The sequence below is a fragment of the Podarcis cretensis genome (assembly GCF_951804945.1).
Source record: "Podarcis cretensis genome assembly, chromosome: 1".
In the NCBI taxonomy this organism is placed as follows: domain Eukaryota; kingdom Metazoa; phylum Chordata; class Lepidosauria; order Squamata; family Lacertidae; genus Podarcis; species Podarcis cretensis.
The window spans coordinates 61,024,539-61,047,471 of record NC_137170.1 but is presented as its reverse complement, the minus strand read 5'-3'; the positions used below and the strand labels follow the sequence as shown (position 1 = coordinate 61,047,471).

General features: G+C 42.9%; 1 protein-coding gene across 2 annotated transcripts; it reads right to left on the bottom strand.

The window, feature by feature from the left end:
• Nucleotides 1-3,181: 3,181 nt before the first annotated feature.
• On the bottom strand, nucleotides 3,182-22,025 carry DHCR7 (7-dehydrocholesterol reductase). Of its 2 annotated transcripts, none has more exons than XM_079968917.1 (8): nucleotides 22,007-22,025; nucleotides 10,336-10,439; nucleotides 8,895-9,117; nucleotides 8,112-8,199; nucleotides 6,241-6,454; nucleotides 5,172-5,376; nucleotides 4,444-4,575; nucleotides 3,182-3,886 (listed from the first exon to the last, which is right to left on the bottom strand). In XM_079968917.1, exons 2-8 carry the CDS (start codon nucleotides 10,431-10,433, stop codon nucleotides 3,422-3,424), a joined length of 1,425 nt encoding a protein of 474 aa, XP_079825043.1. In that variant the 5' UTR covers nucleotides 10,434-10,439; nucleotides 22,007-22,025; the 3' UTR covers nucleotides 3,182-3,421. The 2 variants fall into 2 exon arrangements, with proteins under 2 accessions (XP_079825043.1, XP_079825044.1); XM_079968918.1 differs by lacking the exon at nucleotides 22,007-22,025 and adding an exon at nucleotides 21,851-21,957.
• Nucleotides 22,026-22,933: the final 908 nt, after the last annotated feature.

Genomic DNA, 22,933 nt, shown 5'->3' with positions numbered 1-22,933 from the left:
AGCTGCAACGCTGCACGCCGTCTTTGGGAGGAGAAAGCCCCCTGAAAATAACAATATACTTATACCCCCCCCCCCAAATCAGGCTGTGTTTCCCCAGCCTGAATCTGTCTGTTAGCTGAGAAGGAAGAGCTTATCGTGGGGCAGCTCTTACTCCCTGAGTAAAACAAGGCAAAACTAGTTGGTCTGAAAGTTCCACTGAAAGCAATGGGGGGCTTCCGTTTTGACTAATTTGCTCTTTTCATTTCGGCTGTAGAGCTGAAAGGGAAATCTTAAAACCTAGCTGCTAAGGATGCAATCCTGTGCCTAACCCTGCAGGGCGCAGTGGGAATACTGTACCCTGCCTTCTTAGTAATCATGTGGATAAGGAGGTCAGATCAGCATACATAATTTTCTCTTCACAACAATCCTGTGATATGATGAGCAGAGAAAGAAACTGAATGAGCATTAGAACCCAGGTCTTCCCGATCAAAATTCCACAGTCTTAATGACTGAAGCCCCTCTGGCTTCTTTATGTATGGAACTGAGCTATAAAGATGTTTGCAGATGTTGTTCAGATCAAGATAAAACAGAGCAAGTATTCAAAAGGTGGGGAAGATGCACCTCGTCACATTGTAGTTTTAGAAAATTAAGTTGATCACATTATTATCATTATTTATTAAATTTGTATACCACCCTCCAAAGATCATAGGGCAGGTCACAACATAAAATACATAATAAACAAAAGTAAAACAAACCAGTAATGATGGTGATCCATAATTTTTCCATTACAATTTCTTAAGGTGATATTTTCTTAGCACCACCACCAATAGTAGGAATAGCCAACCTGATGCCCTCCAATTAATGGACTACAACTCTCATCAGCCCCAGCTAGCAGTTATGGATGATGGGTGTTGTAGTATGACAACATCTAGTGAGCGCCACTGGCTGCACCTGCAATACTGTGAAGAACGCATGGTACATTTGTGTGCTTCAAAGCATGCGGCATGAAAAATCTGATTTCCACATCATTCCTTCTTTCATTTCATAAAAAGCATTCACCATTTAAGACCTTGTGTAAGATATTGCACAATGCCTTGCTTCTACCTATACAAGCAAACTGTTAGATTTGCATTCTCTGTGCTTACATGAACTTACTGGCACTAAATTCAGAAAAGTCCATGCGTACAGGGAAGAGGCCTTATGCTTGTGGAATCCAACCCAATATCCCAACACAAATCAGTTGAATGTGCTTGGGGCTTAGACAATAGTGAATCACAGGGGTGTATTGTATTTATAATAATAAAGATATTCTATTCTGGAAAAGATAACATTTTGGAAGATCAAGGTGATCCTTTTATTAAAAACATGTTTGATTTCTACATAGCAGACTGATAGTTTCCCATCTGTTCATCTGTCAGTGGACTTGGTGAGCCACTGTTGTTATGCTGTGTACATCCGTGAAAATTATGCTTTCCTAATTACGAAAAATATATTCTTGCATGTGAAAAATGTGGTAAGCAAGCAAATAAAGCAACTTTAATTCTGTGGCACTATATCTGGGTGGGAGCAGATTTAAGAAGACAGAAGAAAACACTCCACTTTATTTTTACATTATGTCACTTAATGCATGAATGGGAAGAATACTCAGCCTTCTTTCTTCACCTTTGAATTTGATTTTGTGAAGACACTATTCCAGCACTGTTTTCACAGTAAATAGAAAGCATCAAAGCCATCTAGGGCCAGGCAAGGGAGTTTTGCATTTAACTATAGGGTAAAGCCTTGATGTCCATCACCAGCTAGTCTTCCTCACCCTAACATTAAGCTGTATACTCAAGAGGTGTCACTGGAAAAACTGCATAAGAAGTTTAGGCTAGGTGGTTCCTTGTCAAACAGGAACTTAGTTCTCAAAGTGGTAAACTATCTGCATCTATTATGCAATTTTGAAAAAGGTAGGCAGAAGTGTTGCTATTCCCACTTAAAATATATGCATTCCCATAAAAGAGGGTGAACTTGTATGCAGAAAACATCTATGATAATTAGTGAGGGCAGTATTTCAACACATTTCTAGAATGCGATTTTTATCACAATTAACAGAACTGATAAGAGACCTACCAACCCAGCTGTCATGTTTTAGAATCATGTCCCTTTGTTATCCAGTATGCATAACAAAGGGACGCAGGTGGCGCTGTGGGTTAAAGCCTCAGCGCCTAGGGCTTGCCGATCGAAAGGTCGGCGGTTCGAATCCCTGCGGCGGGGTGCGCTCCCGCTGCTCAGTCCCAGCGCCTGCCAACCTAGCAGCTCGAAAGCACCTCCGGGTGCAAGTAGATAAATAGGGACCGCTTACCAGCGGGAAGGTAAACGGCGTTTCCGTGTGCGGCTCTGGCTCGCCAGAGCAGCGATGTCACGCTGGCCACGTGACCCGGAAGTGTCTCCGGACAGCGCTGGCCCCTGGCCTCTTAAGTGAGATGGGCGCACAACCCCAGAGTCTGTCAAGACTGGCCCGTACGGGCAGGGGTACCTTTACCTTTACCTATGCATTTAGAGCTTAACTACTGCTCCAGAATCTCTGATGTAGTTACAATAAACCTATCCGAAGACCAGATATCAGATGATAATGTAACTGGAGCTCTGCTCATTTATAGCTGACCTGAACAATCAAACTCAGATTGAAGCTATCAAGAATCACCACTGTTCAAACCACAGGGGAAAGAATAGTTTTAAAGGGCCAGTCATTTGCCTGTGGGTTGTGCCCCAGAGTAAAGTGACATTGTAGATTCAGTTACAACCAGAGGCATGTTCACACGCAAATGTTCCAAGTGTAGATGGAAGCAGGGATGCGCATTCAATCCCTCCCCCTAGCATCCTTGTGGCCAACACACAAGGAAACCTTGTCCCCAAAGTTCTCACGAGCATCTTGCCCACCACCCCATTCCGGACCTCCCTTGTGTTGCCCAATGGAAGTCTGCAGGCGGCTTCTACTTCTGTGAAGTTGAACATGTGAAGTTGAGAAGAAACATCTTCCATCATGTGCAGTTAGGCACTTTCAAGCAGATGCAAGACCTTCCTCACACAACGTGAGGACAGGTAAGACAGGCAGGGGAAAGATCCATGAGGACACTGGTGGCAGGGCTTGTGTGTGTATTCCTGTCCCTGTACACACTTTGGAATCTCTGTGTGTCCAAGGTGTGAATCTGAATGCTCCTCAAGATTCAACTTTTTAATCTGAAGCTTTGTTGGTCAAGGACAGGGAACTTTTAAAAAACAAAACAAAACCCACACCTTTAAAAAAGTTAGATCATTTTAGTGGCACAATGACCTTAACAGATATTAGAATCGTGTCTCATCAGGTGTGCCAAAAAGGTGCTGCTTTTTAGATCCTCAAAACTTGCTGCACTGAAAAGATAACTGTTCATAAACCTTTTGAAGTCGAGAAATCGAGCATTTAAAAGAGCCCAGGAATTAGCCGGTAAGGTACTGCGTCAGTATACTTCTTCCAATTGTTGCCATACTTGCTGGAGCATCGGTGTTCATCCCGGATGCAACGGTGAACCAGAAGAATGGTCATATAAATTATGTAGAAGTAAGGCAGAATGTGTTCAAAACCACAACATAGACAGTATGCCAGGGAGCCCATCAAGTCGCCTGTATAGTTAAAATGGCGTGCCACTCCCCAGAAGCCGGATGTCAACAACTTGGTGTGGTGTTTGATCCCATCTGTTGACGTATAGGAGCATTCAATGTACTGGGGCTTTCTGCCCCAGATTTTACAGTTGCCATCTGTACGACGAAAGAGATCTTTCTGATGATTGGTCATTCTAAAGATATAGTAGCCCACTAAACCAAATAGTAGAATCCCAACTGCACTGCTTGTAGCCAGATGGACAGGGTGGTAGACCAAGTATAATCCCTAAAGAAGGAGAGAGAAACATACCCCATAAGCAAACGTTTATACAGAATTGGTACCTGTCTGCTTTCATTAGAGGAGCCCATACTAGAGAATGAAGCTGTTGCCTGCCAGGGGGGTGGGGAAACTGCTCTTATGTTAAGTACTCTATAACACAGATAGATAAGCCACAGTCACTCGCTTTGTCATAATGAGAGTCAATATGGTGTAGTGCTCAGTCTGCTGAATGAGGACTGGGGAGATCTGGGTTCAAATCTTCACTCAGTCATCAACTCCCTGGGTGAGTTTGGATCAATCACGACCTCTCAGCAAAAGCTTCCTCACAGGGCTGCTGCAATGATAAAATGGGGTGGAAGGAGACCACTTGTATCCTGCTTCTTAGGGGGAAAAAAGGGGCAGGATATAAATGTATTTGGTTTGGGATGTCAGGAGCCACAGCATGTGTCCAAAGCAGTCAATAAAATTGAACAGGACCTTTACTGTAGCAGCTAATAATGCCACTGTTGTTACTACTGTTTCTAGGGATTAATGAATTTCACATCATGAACATATGAAAATACCTGCAGTGTATAGAGATAAGGAAGCCAAACAGTGTCTCCCCAGCCCAGGTACCATCCAAAATGATCGTGACAGATGTCCATCGTTTTCAAATACCAGGCTTCATTCCAGAAAAAATCCAAAACATATATACCCTGAAAAAGAACACAACAGAGATCACTAGGGCTAGCCATAGATGGACAACTGTGAAATCCTTCCTTGAAAATTTAAATGCTTAAATCGCTAGATTTTGGCAGTATAGTCACATCAGGCTTCTTTTGATTGCTTCTGCTAAGCCTCATCTTACAAATTTTCTCTTATTTGAGATGGGATAAAAGTTTTTGATAAAAATGCATTCTAGGCACTCTACACTTCAGAGAATCAAACTTCCAATATTTGAAAGTATAGCTAGCCCCTAAACTTGATGGGCACACACATGCACACTTAAGTGAGCCATAATTCTTTACCACACTAAGATCAGAACTCACTAACTTATACTGATTATGGGCTACAAGTTTTAGCCTGAAGGCACATGAGGTCACCACTTTGCTGAAGTAAAGCAGATCTTGTTCTGTTCAGCACCTGGATGAGTGACTGGGAATCACATGATGGAAGAAAGTTGGGATATAAATGTAAGCAGGAGCAGGGGATGAAGCTAGATATATGGAGCACCTATTAGATCCTAAATTCCATCAGTTTATATATTCAGAGCATTAAGATTCACTTGGCATTTAACAAGGTCTTGGCTTACCTGGAGGACATTGACAAGTATCATTGAGTTAGTTACTTGTCCATATAATTCTTGTTGTTTCGCTGCATAAGAGAGGTTGATCAGAGTCCATGCTACAATGCCTGGGCGGCCATTGAAGAACAGTTTGAAATCAAACCACTTTCCTAAACGAGGATTAAATTCAATCCCCATCATGAAGTCGTAGAAAAAGTTACCAGTGAATTTGCTAAAATTGTTTAAAACAAAAACAAAAAATTGAAAAGATTAATCTAAAATCAATTTCAAAACATGATATTGAGAAAATTCTTTTAAAAGGCACATAATTACAGTGGTAAAAGGTAAAGGGGCCCCTGACCATTAGGTCCAGTCATGACCAACTCTGGGGTTGCGGCGCTCATCTCGCTTTATTGGCCGAGGGAGCCGGCGTACAGCTTCTGAGTCATGTGGCCAGCATGACGAAGCAGCTTCTGGCAAACCAGAGCAGCGCACAGAAACGCCGTTTGCCTTCCCGCCAGAGCGGTACCTTTTAATCTACTTGCACTTTCACGTGCTTTCGAACTGCTAGGTTGGCAGGAGCGGGGACCAAGCAACGGGAGCTCACCCCATCGCGGGGATTCGAACCGCGACCTTCTGATCGGCAAGTCCTAGGCTCTGTGGTTCAGCCTACAGCGCCACCTGCGTCCCTTAATTACAGTGGTACCTCATGTTTACTTAATTCGTTCCGGAGGTCCATTCTTAACCTGAAACTGTTCTTAACCTGAAGCACTACTTTAGCTAATGGGGCCTCCTGCTGCCGCTGGAGCACGATTTCTGTTCTCATCCTGAAGCAAAGTTCTTAACCCGAGGTACTATTTCTGGGTTAGCAGAGTCTGTAACCTGAAGCGTATGTAATCCGAGGTACCACTGTACTTACTACTTTACATGGTTGTATGCTATAACGGACAAATATTAGATTCCTGCATCTAGGATCTCAAGTGGGAAAGCAAAAGTAGGGCGCTACTGGATTGATTTGTTTTATTTACCAGAATGAAAAATGCTCATCAAATGTGCAAACATCATAGATGTAGTAATATATGCAATGCCAACATACCGATCTTCTGCATTAGTGGGGAAATAGTAGGCTTTTATCATTACAAATATGGAAACGGCATAGCCCAGGATATTTGCACACCACAAGAGAGGAATCCAGTTGTCAAAAATGATGGTGGGCGAGAACCAGTGGAAGTGGTAAGCGTTTGCAAACCAGAGTATGTGCGTGATAAGCCAGGCTTGAAGTCCATTGACCTCATATTTGAGTACTGCACCTGAAAGGGAAGAGAGTTGCATGGTCCAGTTTAGAGATGGCACTTGACAAAGAGGTAGGGAAGTCAGTGTGATATCCAGTGGTTGTGAACTTTGCAGTTCTGTACCCTGTTTTCATAAAGTGATGCAAGTCTTCATAGCATAGAGTTTTGGAGTGAGGAGGAACCAGCTCATCCTACCCAGTCTATTTTTATGAATCTGCTTTGAATGTGGTGGAACATTTTAAAAATCACCCACTATCCCAACCCGTTCCAATAGTACAACATGGGCAACTGTGTAGCCAGATGTATTTGTAGACTGCCATTTCACAAGAGTTCTGAGAATGGTGAACACTTGGCAATAAAATGCTAAATAAAGCATCAGCCATAAAAACTATTTTCTGTAAAATTGAGTATCAACTACTATTAGCCAGGATAGCCAAATGGAACCTCCATGTTTAACAAACACATAAAGAAACAGGAATCCTGTGGTTCTCATGTCCTGCTTGTAAACTTCCTGGAAGCATGTACATGGCTGTTTTTGCAAACAGGATGCTGGATTGGATATATCCAGCAGATATGTTCTTAGGTTACATTCCTTGTCTGTGGTATGCATTGGTTTAGTTCTCAATCCTTAATTTGAAATTAGGAAGCTCTCGGAAATTCAGCCAATATTAGGATGACCTTGATGAAGAGAAAATGTTTCCCAAGTGATGGACGTCTTGTTAACTTTGTGGAATGCTACTTGCATTTTTACCGGAGACTTTGTAATTGAGCTTTTGACACAGATCTCAAACCCACAGGCTGAAAGTGGTTCTCTGGTCTCTGCATCTGGCCCATGGGACACCCTAGACCACAATCCTTCCTGTCTGGAGCATGCCTTTGAATTATGATACTGCCTCTTGCTTGACTGGATGTAGGATGTATGCAAACAGAGGGTGTGTTTGTGTAGCAACATCACAGTTTTGTGTAGTTGGAATGTAGTCTGCCTCACAAAGGTAAGCGACACCTATTGCTCCAACCACATTTTGCCTAGGACCCCACCCACGTTTTGCTTCTGGCCCTACCCATCACTGGCATGTGGCATCTTGAAGGTTGCCCTTGAGGTAATGTAAACCTTGGGCTCCCTGCCTCTGCTTTAGCACTTCGTAGATTTTCTGCTGTCAAGCTTCCTGGGATCAGTTGGCATTGAGCTGGAGGCATGTTGCATGTGAATCACTTTTGCAGAGTCAAAAGGGTTTCTACAGTACAATGCAGCATGCCTAAGCATGTATACACTTCATTGTAGAATTTTATTTATTTATTTATTGTATCCATAGCCCAACTTTCCTGCAAGGAGCTCAAGGTGATAGACATGGTTCTTTGCCGCCACCCCCCATCCTCACAACAACTCTAACCACTACCCCATACTGATTTCATACAACCCTCTGAGGAGCAAAATCTAAGCAGCTGAAAGACACAGATCCCACATTCTAAGAATTCCTTTGGGGTTTAGTTCTAAACAATGCCTTTTCTGCTGCATCACAAAAGCAACACACTTAGAGGCTTGAGTTTGCCTTTTTAGGTCTCTGCACATGGAACGACAAGAGTAGTGCCCATGCCATCATTGTTTCCTGACCCGTATTTCTTGGTGATGCTAAAAAGCCTTGTGAAGAAAAAGTATTGGCAAAAATGAGCTTACCAGCAGGTGTGACAGCCCCTTCTTGCACTCCTCCTCGAAAATAAGGAAGAAATTTGTGACAAACGTCAGGAAGCATGTACAAAAATACCTGTAACAAAAATTAATTTGTGAGAAGCATCTTAGAATCAAAGAATTGTAGAGTCAGAAGGGACCCTGAGGGTCATCTAGTCAACCCCCCTACAATGCAGGAATCTTTGTTATAAAAACGTTAAATGATTTCTGAACTGTCAGGTAGTTATGAAGGATGGGTAATTTTGGCTCGTGTTCTCAATGCTCTTATTTCTGACAGTTGTTTTTTTCCCTTCCAAATCCCGCCTTGATAATTTCTACTCCCTGCAGTTTCAGGCATTATTCTACATTATCTACATTTCTTCTCCCTGTGTAAATTCTTATGTACCTACAGTCTTTCCAATGACTCAGTCATTGTATTTGGTGTGTGTATGTATGTAGAACATGAGTGGGAGGACAGAGTACTGGAAACAGCAATACAAATGAAAAAGGGTCAGCAGTAGAATTATCACACACGGGTCCAGAAAGCCAGGGGTCTTAACAGCTGATGCAAATTGGGTGGTGACAGAATGCTGAATCCCAGTCTTGGGTTGCTGCCAATAGCATTCACAGGATAATAATGGACAGCCTATATTCCCTAGTTTCATGTGTGAGCTTTGATTCTACCAATAAAATACTGTTTTGTAATCAGAAAAGCTCAGTTTTGATCACATACCTGAGACTGCCTTACTTATGCCCTATTGGATTCCAACAGAGAAGCCTCAAGGCACATACCTGGAAGATTACCCAAGAAGCATAGAGGGTCGCAGCTTTCCAAGTCAATGGTGGTGTCTTGTGCCAGATATCCAAGAGACTGGCTTTCCCTGTGACCAAGTCAATGGCTGGCTTAGTTAGAGAACAACTGTACTGATCGCATGCCATTATGAAATAATATACAATGAAGGGTGCAAATAGGAGTAGAAAGATGACACACGCCAAGGAATACCCGTCGACTTTCCTGAAACGTAAGACACAAGAAACTGAATAGTTGCAAGATGCTGCTGCTTTGATTATGGCCTGATTTAGACACAGAGATAAATAATTTGTTTATTGTGCAGTGCTTGGGGTCTCAAGGATGACAGTAGAATTTGCAAAACCAACCAACCTACACACACCCTTCTTCCTGCCATATCAACTTATTTCACCTAGGCTCACTTCCAGCATTTGCACCCTCTGAAAAGCCTAGCAAGGGACAAATTTCAAGGAGGTAAGTGACATATTTGGGGGAAGGTTCAGCATCCCGCATCTATTTTCTCTTTACTTCTAGAAATGGGCCTGCTGCCTCCATGTTTATTTTGGCATTGATCCCAGATGTGCGACTCCAAATAACCTTACCAGGGGTACCTTTCTGTTTCTTGTTCATAAACACCTGCATATTACCTCATGTAATCAATGAACCTAACTTAGCACAAGACACCACCCTCACCTTCCTGCTCGGGATCCAACTCATACAATAGATAACCCCTCTAACACAGACCTAGGTAAACTAAGACCATATGCAGCCCTCAGTGTAAGGTCCAAAAGCCCTCTGCAAGCAATAAGTTCAGGGCTCTGGAAAGAGGAATCTGCTTCTCTCCCCACAATCCTTCTGTATGAGGAGGAAGAGAGAGATGGGGGTGTCCCTGCTATGCCCTCCCATTCTGGCACTGGTCACTGCTGGCATATTGACACCCCCCCCCAGCAATTATCCCTGAGGGAATGTGTCCCCTGCATACAAAAAGGTTGCCCATCCATGTTCTAAAAACTTCCAGGGCAGGAAGATCAATAATCTGTTGAATGCCTTAATCATGAGGATTGCATTGATACATAAAAATCCAACACTGCCTCAAGTGTGGCAACTTCTGAAAATTTTAATTGTATTCTCAGCTTCCAGACTGTCTCAAACTATACCAGTTAGAGAGGATGTCTCCCGGCAGGTTTCCAAAAGAGGCTTTTGAGTCGATTTTTTGCTTTCTTTGGTACACATAACTTTGATACACATAAAATAATGCATCTAAAAGGAAATGAAGACATTAATCTGAGGTGGAGCTGTAATTTGTTCTGGAGAATGGGGTGGACCTACATCACCTCTAAAACACAGCCTTCCAGGCTTATGATGTGACACTTCTTCATGTTGCAGTACTGAAAGCAATTTTTATATAGCACCTAAAACTATGTTAGGGCAGGATTCTCTTACCAGGCCCTCCCCCATTGTCCTTGAGAGGTTCCAGCTCCATTCATTACGGATTTACTTTTTCCTCCTTCAGAAAATTGTTTTTGCCGACAGGCAGCCATTGGAACCTACAGGGAGAGGCGATAGGAAATTCATAAACAATTGAGTGCAAAACCATAACAACTTCTTATGCTGGACTATGGCAAATCAGAGTTTGCTATCTTATTTGCAAGGGGAAATAATAGTTAGCATTTGTCTACAAAGCATGAATTTCGTGTTATATCAATACAACATAAATAAGCCACCAGAGTTCCCAAGCATTGGATTTTTTTGCAGGCCTTTTTCTGGCACTTCCCACAACATTAAAGGTAAAGGTAAAGGTACCCCTGCCCGTACGGGCCAGTCTTGACAGACTCTGGGGTTGTGCGCCCATCTCACTTAAGAGGCCAGGGGCCAGCGCTGTCCGGAGACACTTCCGGGTCACGTGGCCAGCGTGACATCGCTGCTCTGGCGAGCCAGAGCCGCACATGGAAACGCCGTTTACCTTCCCGCTGGTAAGCGGTCCCTATTTATCTACTTGCACCCGGAGGTTCTTTCGAACTGCTAGGTTGGCAGGCACTGGGACCGAGCAGCGGGAGCGCACCCCGCCGCAGGGATTCGAACCGCCGACCTTTCGATCGGCAAGCCCTAGGCGCTGAGGCTTTAACCCACAGCGCCACCTGCGTCCCTCCCACAACATTAGGTGCTGGCAATCTTAAAGCTGGGGTGGGGTGGGTCTCCCAAAGTCCTTTGCAAGTCTCCTGCTCCTTCTTTAAAATCACAGCAAGTTTGGGCTTAAGACTTCTCTCCCCCTTCAGCCGGATCTCACTCCAGAGTGAAAGGGATTTTGACAAGTGGGCGGCCCCCTGATCAGGATCTGGTCCATGGAGCCTAACAAGTTCTGCACCCCTGGGCTAGACTCTCCTCATGCCCATATGGAATTTCTTAAGAGACACGTCTATGAGAATATCCTACACACACTGCCATGTTTAGGATTCAGAGAAGGCTGAGTAGAGTTCTACTTGCACGACAGGCCTTCCCCACATACCGAAGCCCTCAGAACTCCCTGAAAATCTCAAACATTGTGCAGGAGGGGATGTGGAGAGCTGTGGAGGGTGGGGGAGAGGAACTGGCAAAATTTGGCCAACATGAAAGAGACCAGAAGAACACAGCAGCAAGCTGCAGAGGATCTCTCAGACGAGGCACAGCTTCCTGCATTTGTATGTGTGCTAGAGATCATAAACGTGGAACCAAAATGGATAGGATCAGACCCAAGCAGCAGCCTGGAGAGTCCCTGCAGTACTTCTGCCACTAATCGTTTTGGAAGCCCTGGGCCTAGCCCACAGCTGTTTGGCAAAGGCCTACTATATCCACTCCAGTTGGAGAACAGCCTTTACCAAAGATGTCATGGGCTTTAAAGACACTCGAACTCAGGATGCAAGGGAGAAACGTGCTAAGAGGAAGGCACGCTTGGCAAATCCACACCGTGATCGACTCCCGCCCAGAAACCCATGTCCCCACTGGGGAAGGACGTGTGGATCCAGAATTGGCCTCCACAGTCACTTACAGACCCATTGTTAAAACCGTGTTTATGGAAGACAATCTTACTCGGCTACGAGTGATCGCCAAAGAAGACGACGACTACATCCACTGCTGTCATTCCAAACAGCTTTTGCAATACTCAGGATTAGGCCACTATGTTTGCATTGTTCTGGCTCACTGCTGCATCACACAGTTTTGACAGCTACAAAATGCAAGGCTCCCTTTGCCTTTAACAAAATCAGTGACCTTTTAACAAAAAGGTCCTCGCATACAAATGCAGAAAACAAAGCTCTAAAGTACAGATAAACAAGCCCAAGCTTGTACTACACTGTACCATTGTATACTACATATTTCCAAGCCTGACATTTAATGGTTTATTGAGGCTGTCATTGCTAAACAAACCTTAACCTGCCCAACACAATATAGTTCGAGCAGTGCTATTTTTCTAGAAAAAGAGATGCTGGAACTCACCATGAACAATTCTGTGCAGTCTTTGCTCTTAAAAAAGACTTCCACATATGAAAGTGAAAATACTAGGTTTCCACTGGTGTGATACAGTGATTGGAGTGTCGGACTATGACCTGGGAGACCAGGGTTCGAATCTCCACTCAGCCAAGACACTCATTGGGTGATCTTGAGCATGTCACCGCCTCTCAGCCTCACAGGATTGTGGTGAATAAAGGGGGGGGGCATGTACACCACCTTGACTATCTTGGAGAAAAAGATGGGATATGTATGCAAATAGTAACAATAAATTTACCCAAGCAAGCTCTAAGGAAATAAGAGTACCCTACAGTCTCCCACTAGGCCAATTGCTACAAACCAAAATGGATTATGCACACATAACAAGCTTCCATCTTCAAATCAGTCTTCCTCCATCTGTGGCTTGTTGGCCACAGCTGATAGTAGTTAAAGGAAAATTTCAAAGAAAATAATGGTGCACACAGGTTTGTAGACACTTTTTGTCCTTACTTCTTCTTTTCTTTACGTATTCCTTAAGCCAAAGCAAGACAACAGCTTATGAATTAAAAGTTGACCCAACTGACCAAAAACATCCTTACAAAAAGAGGTCTTAATGCCAAAACTGAATACAGTTAATAATGAGTGGTACAAAAAAAGCTTCCTGAAAGGTGCATAAAAATGGAAGGGAAAAAAAGCCCTTAAAACCTCCATCTTATAACAAACTGTTTTCAGGTAAATTTTTAAATACTGAATTCAACCTTCTCTCGTGTATTTTTCCTCGTGTATGAAAAGTTTAGACTTTAGTATCTTAAACTATCTAGGACTGCTAACTTCAAGAGGGTAACTTTATTACCCCCTTTATTGGCGAACAATGAGCTTCTCTCCCAAAGGCCACCTTTTCACAATTATTCTGGATCTCATTGATTGGACTCCTGTGCATATATTACTTGCAACGTCATTGAGGTGATCAGCTTCACTCTAAACTACTGTTTTGAGATCAGGTGGTCTCCGAGCAAAATGAACCCAGCCTGGTCATTTTTAAAATAATATAGGATAGGTGATGTGGTGCTAGTCTTCCCAGGTTCCAAAGCTTCAGTTACCACAGGCACAACATTACCTTGCTGGGATGGTACACAGTGTGTTAAAACCAGGGCTCCAAAATCTGCACTGGCTCCCAATTGTTTACAGGGATGATTGGGTTTTAATCTACAAAACTCTTCATAATTAAGAATCAACACACCTCTAAAACCACACCCTTTATTCTGAACCTGGCTCTGAAAGCTGTCTAACAGGTAGGAAACCTCCAAGTCCATCTAGCACTTCCCAGACCTTACTCAGGAACACAGAATTATTTTGCCTGACTAGAATGTGCTCTTCAACAACAATAATCCCTCTTGCTTGCCTGGATGAATACCTGTTTGTGAATGTGTAGATGCGCCAGCTTTTGTACAGCTGGAATGAGTCACTGTAAAAAGTAGGAGACACATCTGTTGCTCTTGCCCTGTTTCATATCTGGATTCATCTGACACAAGCCTCAGCCTAAAAAAGGTTCCCATGCCTACTATAAAACTTGCAGTTGCGAGAGCTAATAGAATAATAATTTATTATTTACATGCTCCCCATCTGATTGGGCTGCCCCAGAAAGTGTCAGGGAATCTTCATTATAACTGGGATATATAAGATCAATATATAAGGTTATATTATATACAGGGTTATGTAAGTTCCAGCCCAAGGGAAGGACGTGAGCCTAAATTTAAAAAATGGCCCTCTTCCATAACACCCTCAAAAAGTGTCTGGTTGTTTTTATTTATTAATTAAATATATTATCCAATTAATATAAACACTACATGTGCTATATGAACTCCAAATGATAATACAAATATCAGCAAAGAATATCATACAATGTAACACATCCTGTTATAGAAACCTTTCAAGATTCCTACTGCATCTTAATACAAAACCAATCTAATATTCTTAAATATATGAATTATCTCAAAAAATCTCATTATTGAAAGGCATGGGACACTTCAGTGTGATAATTAACTAACATTATTTCCCCTCCATTTTTGTTTGAGAAGGCCATGAGAAGATGGGATATCTAGTCTAGCATTCGGTTCTTACAGTCGCTGAACAGTGGTCTGTAGGAAACCAGCAAGCCAGTTTGGAGCACAAGAACCTACTCTCCTCCTGTGGTTTCCAGTACAGTACAGTGGTACCTCAGGTTAAGAAATTAATTCGTTCTGGGTGTCCATTCTTAACCTGAAACTGTTCTTAACCTGAAGCACCACTTTAGCTAATGGGGGCTCCCGCTGCCGCCACTGCACGATTTCTGTTTTCATCCTGAAGCAAAGTTCTTAACCTGAGGTACTATTTCTGGGTTAGTGGAGTCTGTAGCCTGAAGCGCCTGTAACCTGAGGTACCACTGTACAGTGGGACCTCAGTTTTCGAACATAATCTGTTCCGGAAGTCCGTTCCGACTTCCGAAATGTTCGAAAACTGAAGATCAAAGGGCTGTCTGCAAAGTAAATGGAGAAAATTGAGAAATGCGCCTTGGAAGCCATTCGACTTCCGAGGCGTGCTCGAAAACGGAAGCATTCACTTCCACATTTTCGGTGTTCAGCTTCCGAAATGTTCAGCAGCTGAGATGTTTGAAAACTGAGGTTCCATTGTACTTTGTTTCTTTCTGTCTGCAGTAGCTGTTCTGAAATGCAAGGGCAACGGGTGCCTTATGCATGTTTTTAATAAAATTTATACACTGCTTGACTGTAAAAACAAAACTCCATCAAAGTTCTCCATTTCATAGAATCATAGAGTTAGAAGGGACCCTGAGAATCATCTAGTCCAACCGCCTGCATTGCCGAATATGCAGCTAGATTGAACCTGCAACCTTGATGTTTAGCAGCACCACACCCTAACCAACTGAGCTATCTAGTGTGACCCATTTAAACAAGTCTAAAAATATAAGCAACAGTGCCTGCTCTTCACTTCCTCTTTCTTTGTCCATTTTTTAAGGTTACAAAACAAATGATATAAGATCAAACATGGAAATGCATGTTTCCGCTTGGTACATTATTTACAGAGTACAGTAGAAACAACCCTGTCCAGATAGTTATGTTTTGTAAACTGCCAAACTAATTATTAGTCAGCAAAGAAGTTGTGAAATATTAAAACTTTTTGACTAATAAATATTTAGCCTCTACATAATGTTTAGCAATGTTTGAAGTCAAGAGAGAATGACTTGCATGAAACTACCCCAAATAATTCATTGCTATAGCAAATACAGGGACTTTCTGGCTCACAGATGACTGCTACTAGTTTGAGGTCTGCTTCAACAATATTTGCACACATTTTCAATCTCAGCTTCTTCTAGACTTGCTCTGGAGTCATTCTACACATTTTACAGAATAAAGTGTTAGAATTCTGGTTGAATTCTGTATCACTTCAGATACAGGTACTTGTCCATGCTCTAGAGCAGAGGGGGTTCAATCTGAGTGTGAGGCAATTTCCTTCAAACCATGTTCAGTCACTGACATCACTCCTGATGCTGATTTGTGGGCAGGAGTGAAATCCTGCATTGGCTGCATATTCCTGCAATCTTCCCACCAGGGGCACAAGGCAAAGCAGCAAGATTGAACTCCCTGCTAATTCCAATGAAAGTAGTACGCGTCTAGCGTCCGCCTCGTTGAGTGCCCATTCCGTCAAATGCCTGTGGCAAACCTGGAAGTACCCGAACGGGTTACTTCCGAGTTTGGCGTGTGTGCGCAGACGCGGCGCTTTGTCCAGCGTCCTTTTCTGCCAGCGACCAGGGCTCCGGAACGGATCGTGGTTGCAAAACAAGGTACTTCTGTAATAGAGGGTGTTAAGCAAGGATGTATACTGGACCCTTACTATTTAATTACTATATAAATACAGTGGTACCTCGGGTTACACATGCTTCAGGTTACAGATGTTTCAAGTTACAATCTCCACTAACCCAGAAATACAGTGGTACCTCGCGTTACATACGCTTCAGGTTACAGACTCCGCTAACCCAGAAATAGTACCTCAGGTTAAGAACTTTGCTTCAGGATGAGAACAGAATCGTGCTCTGACGGCAGCAGGAGGCCACATTAGCTAAAGTGGTGCAACAAAGCCACTGATGGGATACCTGCCGAAGTCTTCAAAGTGGATGGAAATGAACTTGCACAACTTCACAAGCTCATAAAAAAATCTGGGAGAGGAGATCCCAGCAGACTTAAGAGACGCCAAAATGATCAATCTCTTTAAGAAAGGTGAGAGAACGGATTGCGGAAACTATTGAGGCATCTCTTTATGAGCTGCGGCTGACATAATTATTGCAAGGATCTTAGCAAACCGTCTCTTAAAAATATCTGAGGTGACCGTTCCTAAATCCCAAAATGGTTTTTGACCTTCTAGGGGGACAGTGGACATGATTTTCACCTCTCAATAGCTTCAAGAAAAATGCAGAGAGCAAAACCACCCTTTTTTATGGCTTTTATTGACCTGACTAAGACCTTCGACACTGTAAATCGTAATGCCCTGTGGAATGACCTTCTGAAAATCAGCTGCCCAGATAAATTTGTGAACACGCTTCGGTTCCTCCATGATAATATGATGGCAACAATCACAGATAACAATGGCTCTCAAAATGAACCATTCACATTGAGATCAGGTGTTAAACAGGGTTGCATTATTGCCCCAACTCTATTCATTATTTTCATTGCCATGATCCTACACTTTGTCAAAGGCAAACTCCCCTCGGGAGTAGAAAACATATATTAAACAGATGGAAAGCTCTTTTATCTGAGCAGGCTGAAAGCAAATAGTAAGGTTACTGTACCTTTCATCCTAGAGCTTCAGTATGCTGATAACAACGTAGTGTGTGCACACTCAGAAGATGACCTCCAAACCATCCTAAATATGTTCGCAGAAGCTTACGAAAAGTTTGACCTATCACTCAACATCCAAAAAACCAAAGTGCTGCACCAAAAAGCACAAAACAACCCATCTGCAGCACCACAAATCCAACTCAATGGTGTAACATTGGAAAATGTTGGTCACTTTTCCTACCTGGGCAGTAATCTTTCCATAAGGGTCAACACTGATGCCAAAATCCAGCATCGCCTGAGCTCTGTGAGTGCAGCTTTCTCCCGATTGATGTGCAGAGTGTTTGAGGACCAGGACATTCGCAGGGAAACCAAAATGCTTGTTTACAAAGCTATTGTACTACCAACCTTACTGTACGCTTCTGAAATGTGGATTATTTATAAATGCCATCTCCAACTCCTCGAAAGATTCCATCAACGGTGTCTTTGAAATTTTTTACACATCACTTGGGAATACAGGCAAACTAATGCCAGTGTACTGGAAAATCACCAGTGTCGAAGCAATGATTCTTCAACATCAGCTTCATTGGACTGGTCATGTTGTGCGGATGCCTGATTATCGTCTTCCAAAGCAACTACTCTATTCCAAACTTAAAAATGGAAAGCATAATGTTGGTGGTCAACAAAAGAGGCTTAAAGACTCTCTCAAGGCAAATCTAAAAAAAATGTAGTATAAACACCGACAATTGGGAAACACTGGCATGTGAGCGCTCCAATTGAAGAACAGCCTTTACCATAGGTGTCATGGGCTTTGAAGATGCTCAAACTCAGGACGAAAGGGAGAAACGCGCTAAGAGGAAGGCACACTTGGCAAACCCTTACCATGATCAACTCCTGCCCAGAAACCAATGTCCCCACTGTGGAAGGGCATGTGGATCCAGAATTGGCCTCCAGTCACCTAAGGACTCATTGTTAAAACTGTGTTTATGGAAGACAATCTTACTCAGCTACAAGTGATCACCAAATAAGAAGAATCACAATTAACAGAGGTGTTAAGCAAGGATGTATACTGGCACCCTTCCTATTTAATTACTATATAAATAATCTCATCCCTGATATGGAATCCTCCTCCTTTTCTGCCCCCACCCTTGCGAATCGTAAATTGTCAATTCTGCTCTACACCAATGATTTAGTTTTGTTATCTCAGAATAAAATTGGAGTTAGGAGGGTGCTGGTTAAATTGGACAGCTGTGTAAAAAAGAACATCTAAAAATTAACTATGATAAAACCAAGGTCACTGCATTTGGCAAGAGGACTACCAAGTCCAGGTGGACTCTAGATTGTTGCACGCTTGAGCAAGTACCCAGATTTAAATATCTAGGATTACTTATTGATGGAAAGTCATAATGGAAACACCACCTGGAAGCAATTAAGCTAATATTTGGTCACTACTGGGCAGCTATATACTGTAGGTTCTTCCATTCAAAGGGTGGGCAGTTAATAAACCCAGCTATTAAGATCACTGTCTTTAAAATCATTGCCCAAATGCTCTACTGGGCTGAGATTTTGGGAATTGGTGTTAGATCTGAAATAGAGGTCCTACAAAATAAATTTATGAGGCTGATTTTTGGGGCTTCCTGGCAGAACACCAGCAGCCCGCCACAGAACTGAGTTGGGCCTTCCCTCACTAGCAGCCAGAATTTATCTAGCTTATCTGAGATGCTGGCACAGGCTAAATGCCTTCGAGGATCATACCCTTACTAAACTCTGCTGGTTAGAGCAACTAAGGATAGAGGGCTGGGCATGAAAGTGCCAAGATATGTTTAGGGTTTATAATCTTCAAATTGAGAACTACTTAGTTCTTAGCCCAAGTGACCTGTAGATGGATACAACTAAAAGTTGCCAGAGTCATCAATACTGCAGCAATCAATAGCCTCCTGCTTTCCTAATCCCAAGTACGTAACTACGGTATTTCCATTTCAACATCTTTCTGTACTCTCTTTTAAGGCAATGCTTGCCTCAGGAGGAGGCAAAACCTTTCTAAGTGGCAGCTACCAATGCTCCTGATTTGTAGTGTACAATCCAACACACAAGCAATCTCCCTGGATAAAGCAGATTACCTGTTGCTCCTCTCCCAAATCATCTTTATCCTCATATAGATAGTAAAAAAGAAAACTGATGACCCATCTCTACTTCTGTCCAACAACCAATTCCATCTGCTGTATCAGCAAGCATCTGGGCCCCTGCACACACACCATGTGTGGACAAAACTAAACTAGATCTTTATATTGCTATCTGACCTAATTCACTTGCACCAGAATTAAACCAAGAAAATCTTGTGTCTATGATAGGCAGAAAATCCACAGGCACAATATTTTCTTCTCTAGATCTGAGTATCTGCTGAATGCTTGACTATTGCTTAATTCCTAAAAGCTCAGGTACCATAGAAGAAAGAAACTGGCAACTTAGTACAGTTGTATCAAAAGTAGTTTGTTTTTACAGATGTAGATTATGTTTTTACTTGTGTGGTTTGAACAGTTCAAAAGGTGAGCTCAGACCAGCCCTGAGTGTAAAGAAAAGGAAACACCCAACTGCATAAACCAATGTATTGTTACTAAACTGGAGCATTGTTACTTAATGGAGCAAGTATTAATGCACATGGCAAAAAATATTTTAAATAAATCTAATCTTGTCAAAGCATGAATACAGTACACAATACCATCAGTAGTGTAAAAAAGTAATTTATTGCTAAGCTCTAGGTAGCATTATTATATAGAAGAATATAGGAACAATGGCCAGTGATCTGCCATCATTGAAAAACAAATTATGAGATTGCCTACCTCTAATGTACAATTGTTAGGAACGTCTCATTTTCTTTTTGTCCAATCTTTAACATACAATGGAGAATGCCAACTTTGGAGTTTTATCTGAGCCTCAGGGCTTCCAGCAGAGATATATTCTCAAGGACACACATTTATTACACAAAGTACTTTTTATTGGCTTTTACAATCCCTTCTCCTTAGTGTGAGCAGCACCAGTGTGACCTTTCCTACTGTTATGCTCCTAGGTCACTCTCAAGACAAAAATGATACCTAATTCAGAAACCTTTTTCAGCTGTGGGCGGGTCCACCGTCCCTCAGACCATGTGGTGGACCAGACTAGATTTTGAAAAGAAAAGAAAAAAAAAAAAACAAATTCCCATGCCCCACAAATAACCCAGAGATGCATTTTAAATAAAAGCACACATTCCACTCATGTAAAAACACGCTGATTCTCAGACCGTCCGCGGGCCAGACTGAGAAGGCGATTGGGCCGCATCTGGCCCCAGGGTCTTAGGTTGCCTACCCCTGCCCGAAAATTACCCATTCTCTCTCCCCTTCTCCTCCACAAGGAGCATCCAAGATTAAGAAAGAGCCACTGTTCAAAAGACACCTTCCTCCTTGGGGACCTTTACTGGTACTGATGTAAATGAATAGGTAAGAGTCAATGCTGCTGACATTCTACTTCAAAACGTGCCCCAAATCCAGTAAGTTGCAGACCAGGGACTCGCAGAGAAAAGTCCCACTAATATATATATTCCCAAACACTCTACCTATCTCAAGGAAATCTTGTTCACTTATTGGGAGGGGAGAAGAGAGTAAGTTTCCATTTAGCTAGTTTTCTTTCAATACACCTTGAGGGAATTACTGTTGCATAATGGGAGGATTTCGTTCCCACACTTCTTCCAAAGAGTTTAGAACATACCTTTATCTGTACAACAACCCTGGGAGCACGACGAGTCCAAGGATGCTTGGTGAAATTTAACTACAGGGTGGATTCTTGAACCAGAGTCATGGTCCAAAACTTGCTTGAGAGTAAGCCTCACCCCCACCACAGCAGTTCATAATTTTAAACCACATGGAGTGAAAGCTATGTAGATGCAAGTATAACAATAGCTTTTTTCGCCTGCCTCAGAAGCTGCCCCTCAAGCAGAATGTCGCCCTGCCTCCCCTCCCAGGGCTACAATGGTGAACATGTTAGAGGTCTGTTTCATCCACAAGGACGTTAAGCAATCTGCACGATATGCAGGCTTATCTCGGTGCACAGGTCGTCAACCAGTCAGATGCTGAACACTTTGAACTCCGTTCCAAAGAAGGTTGAAAAAAGGGGGCTCTGTTTAGTTATACCAACCTGTTACGTACTCTGGCTTGGCAAACATACAAGGTCTTTCTTTTCTTTAAAGAGCAGTCGGCATTGTTGCTTCAACTATACAATCCTCCCCCCACCGCCTCAACAACACTACATTGGTAGGATGCAAAGTTAAGAAAATAAAATGGAATTCACGCCATTGCAGCCTAGAGATAAAACTGGCCACCGTTAACAGGAGCCTAAAACGACCCCCTTCATGCCTAGTGCCAGTGTTAAAACGGAGGGACGTTATAGGAAATATATTCAATTTCCGTTTTCTTTTATAAAAGAATAAAGCTTATGAAACCTGTTGTCCGTTCTTTTTAACTCCGAACAACCGCGACGTGCAACCTTCTCATCGCCGGAAAACCACCCAAGGCGGGCGCCGCTTTATTAATAGCATGCAAAGTTATTTATTTTCTGCTTGCTTCGCTACCGAGACCTCGATTCACTCCAATATCCCATTTCGCTTCGGGTTCCAGAAACCGATTCTCCCCCCTTACCTGCGCCGCTGCTGTGCAGCCGCCCGCGAACAACAGCCGCTTTTGTTCGCTCCAGCGCCGAGGGCTCGAGCTTCACTCTTCCCCTCCCGCCTCCTTCACCCTCCGATTTTTTCCACGCCCCCTTAAAATAGCACCCTGCACCCATCGCCCAATCACCTGCCGGGTTTGTTCAGCATCATCCCGTGCTTCACCGCTGGATTGGTGCATCTGCCTCAAGCCATCAGCTGAGCCGATGCCAGTCACCCATGGCAGCAGCCGCCTGATGAATATTGCGAAGCGGAGGAAGAAACGCTTTGTTGATAAAGAGCGCGCGCGCGCACGAGCACGAGCGGCTTGGCCGTGGTGCGCATAAAAACGAATGTGGGAAATCCAACGGAAGCCTCCTTGCACGTGTTGCAAATCACTAAGAAAAACATGCTTCTTGGTGTGGCATTTTCTAGGAATGAGAAAAGGGCTTGCAATCCCGAAAAGTTTCAGGAAAGGGGCAGCTGAAATGGTCAAGGGACAGGAGAAATTCCTATAGGAGGAAAAAAAGGTTGCAGTATCTGGCGCTTAAAAGAAAAGTAGGGCGCTGGAAACAAATAAGACAGGACAGGAAAGGTGAACAGGCTTCTTTGAAAATATTAGGACACGAGAACGTCTGATGAAGCTGAATGTTGGACGATTCAGGGAAGACCAAATAAAGCATTATTTGTTTGAAGATCACAGGGCAGTTCACAACATAAATGATCAACATGAGGACACAAATTACTGTACAGTACATTAAGGTTATCAGATTTTTTTCAATGAATCCTGGGACACTTTTCAACTTCAGTAGGAATGATAGGATTTTGTGTGGGGACTGATCTGTAAATCCAGGGACTGTCCCCAGGAAACAGGGACATCTGGTAACCTCACTGTACATACCACCCCCACCAACGTGCTAATAACCTCCTTCCCAGACAAAGCACATCTTCATGCAATGCACAGCTAAACCTCAGAATTCTCTCCCACAATATGTGGTGGCTATTAGCTTGAATGGCTTTCTAAGTAAGTTAGACAAATACATGGGGAGAACAATGGCTGTATATTACAATGGTACCT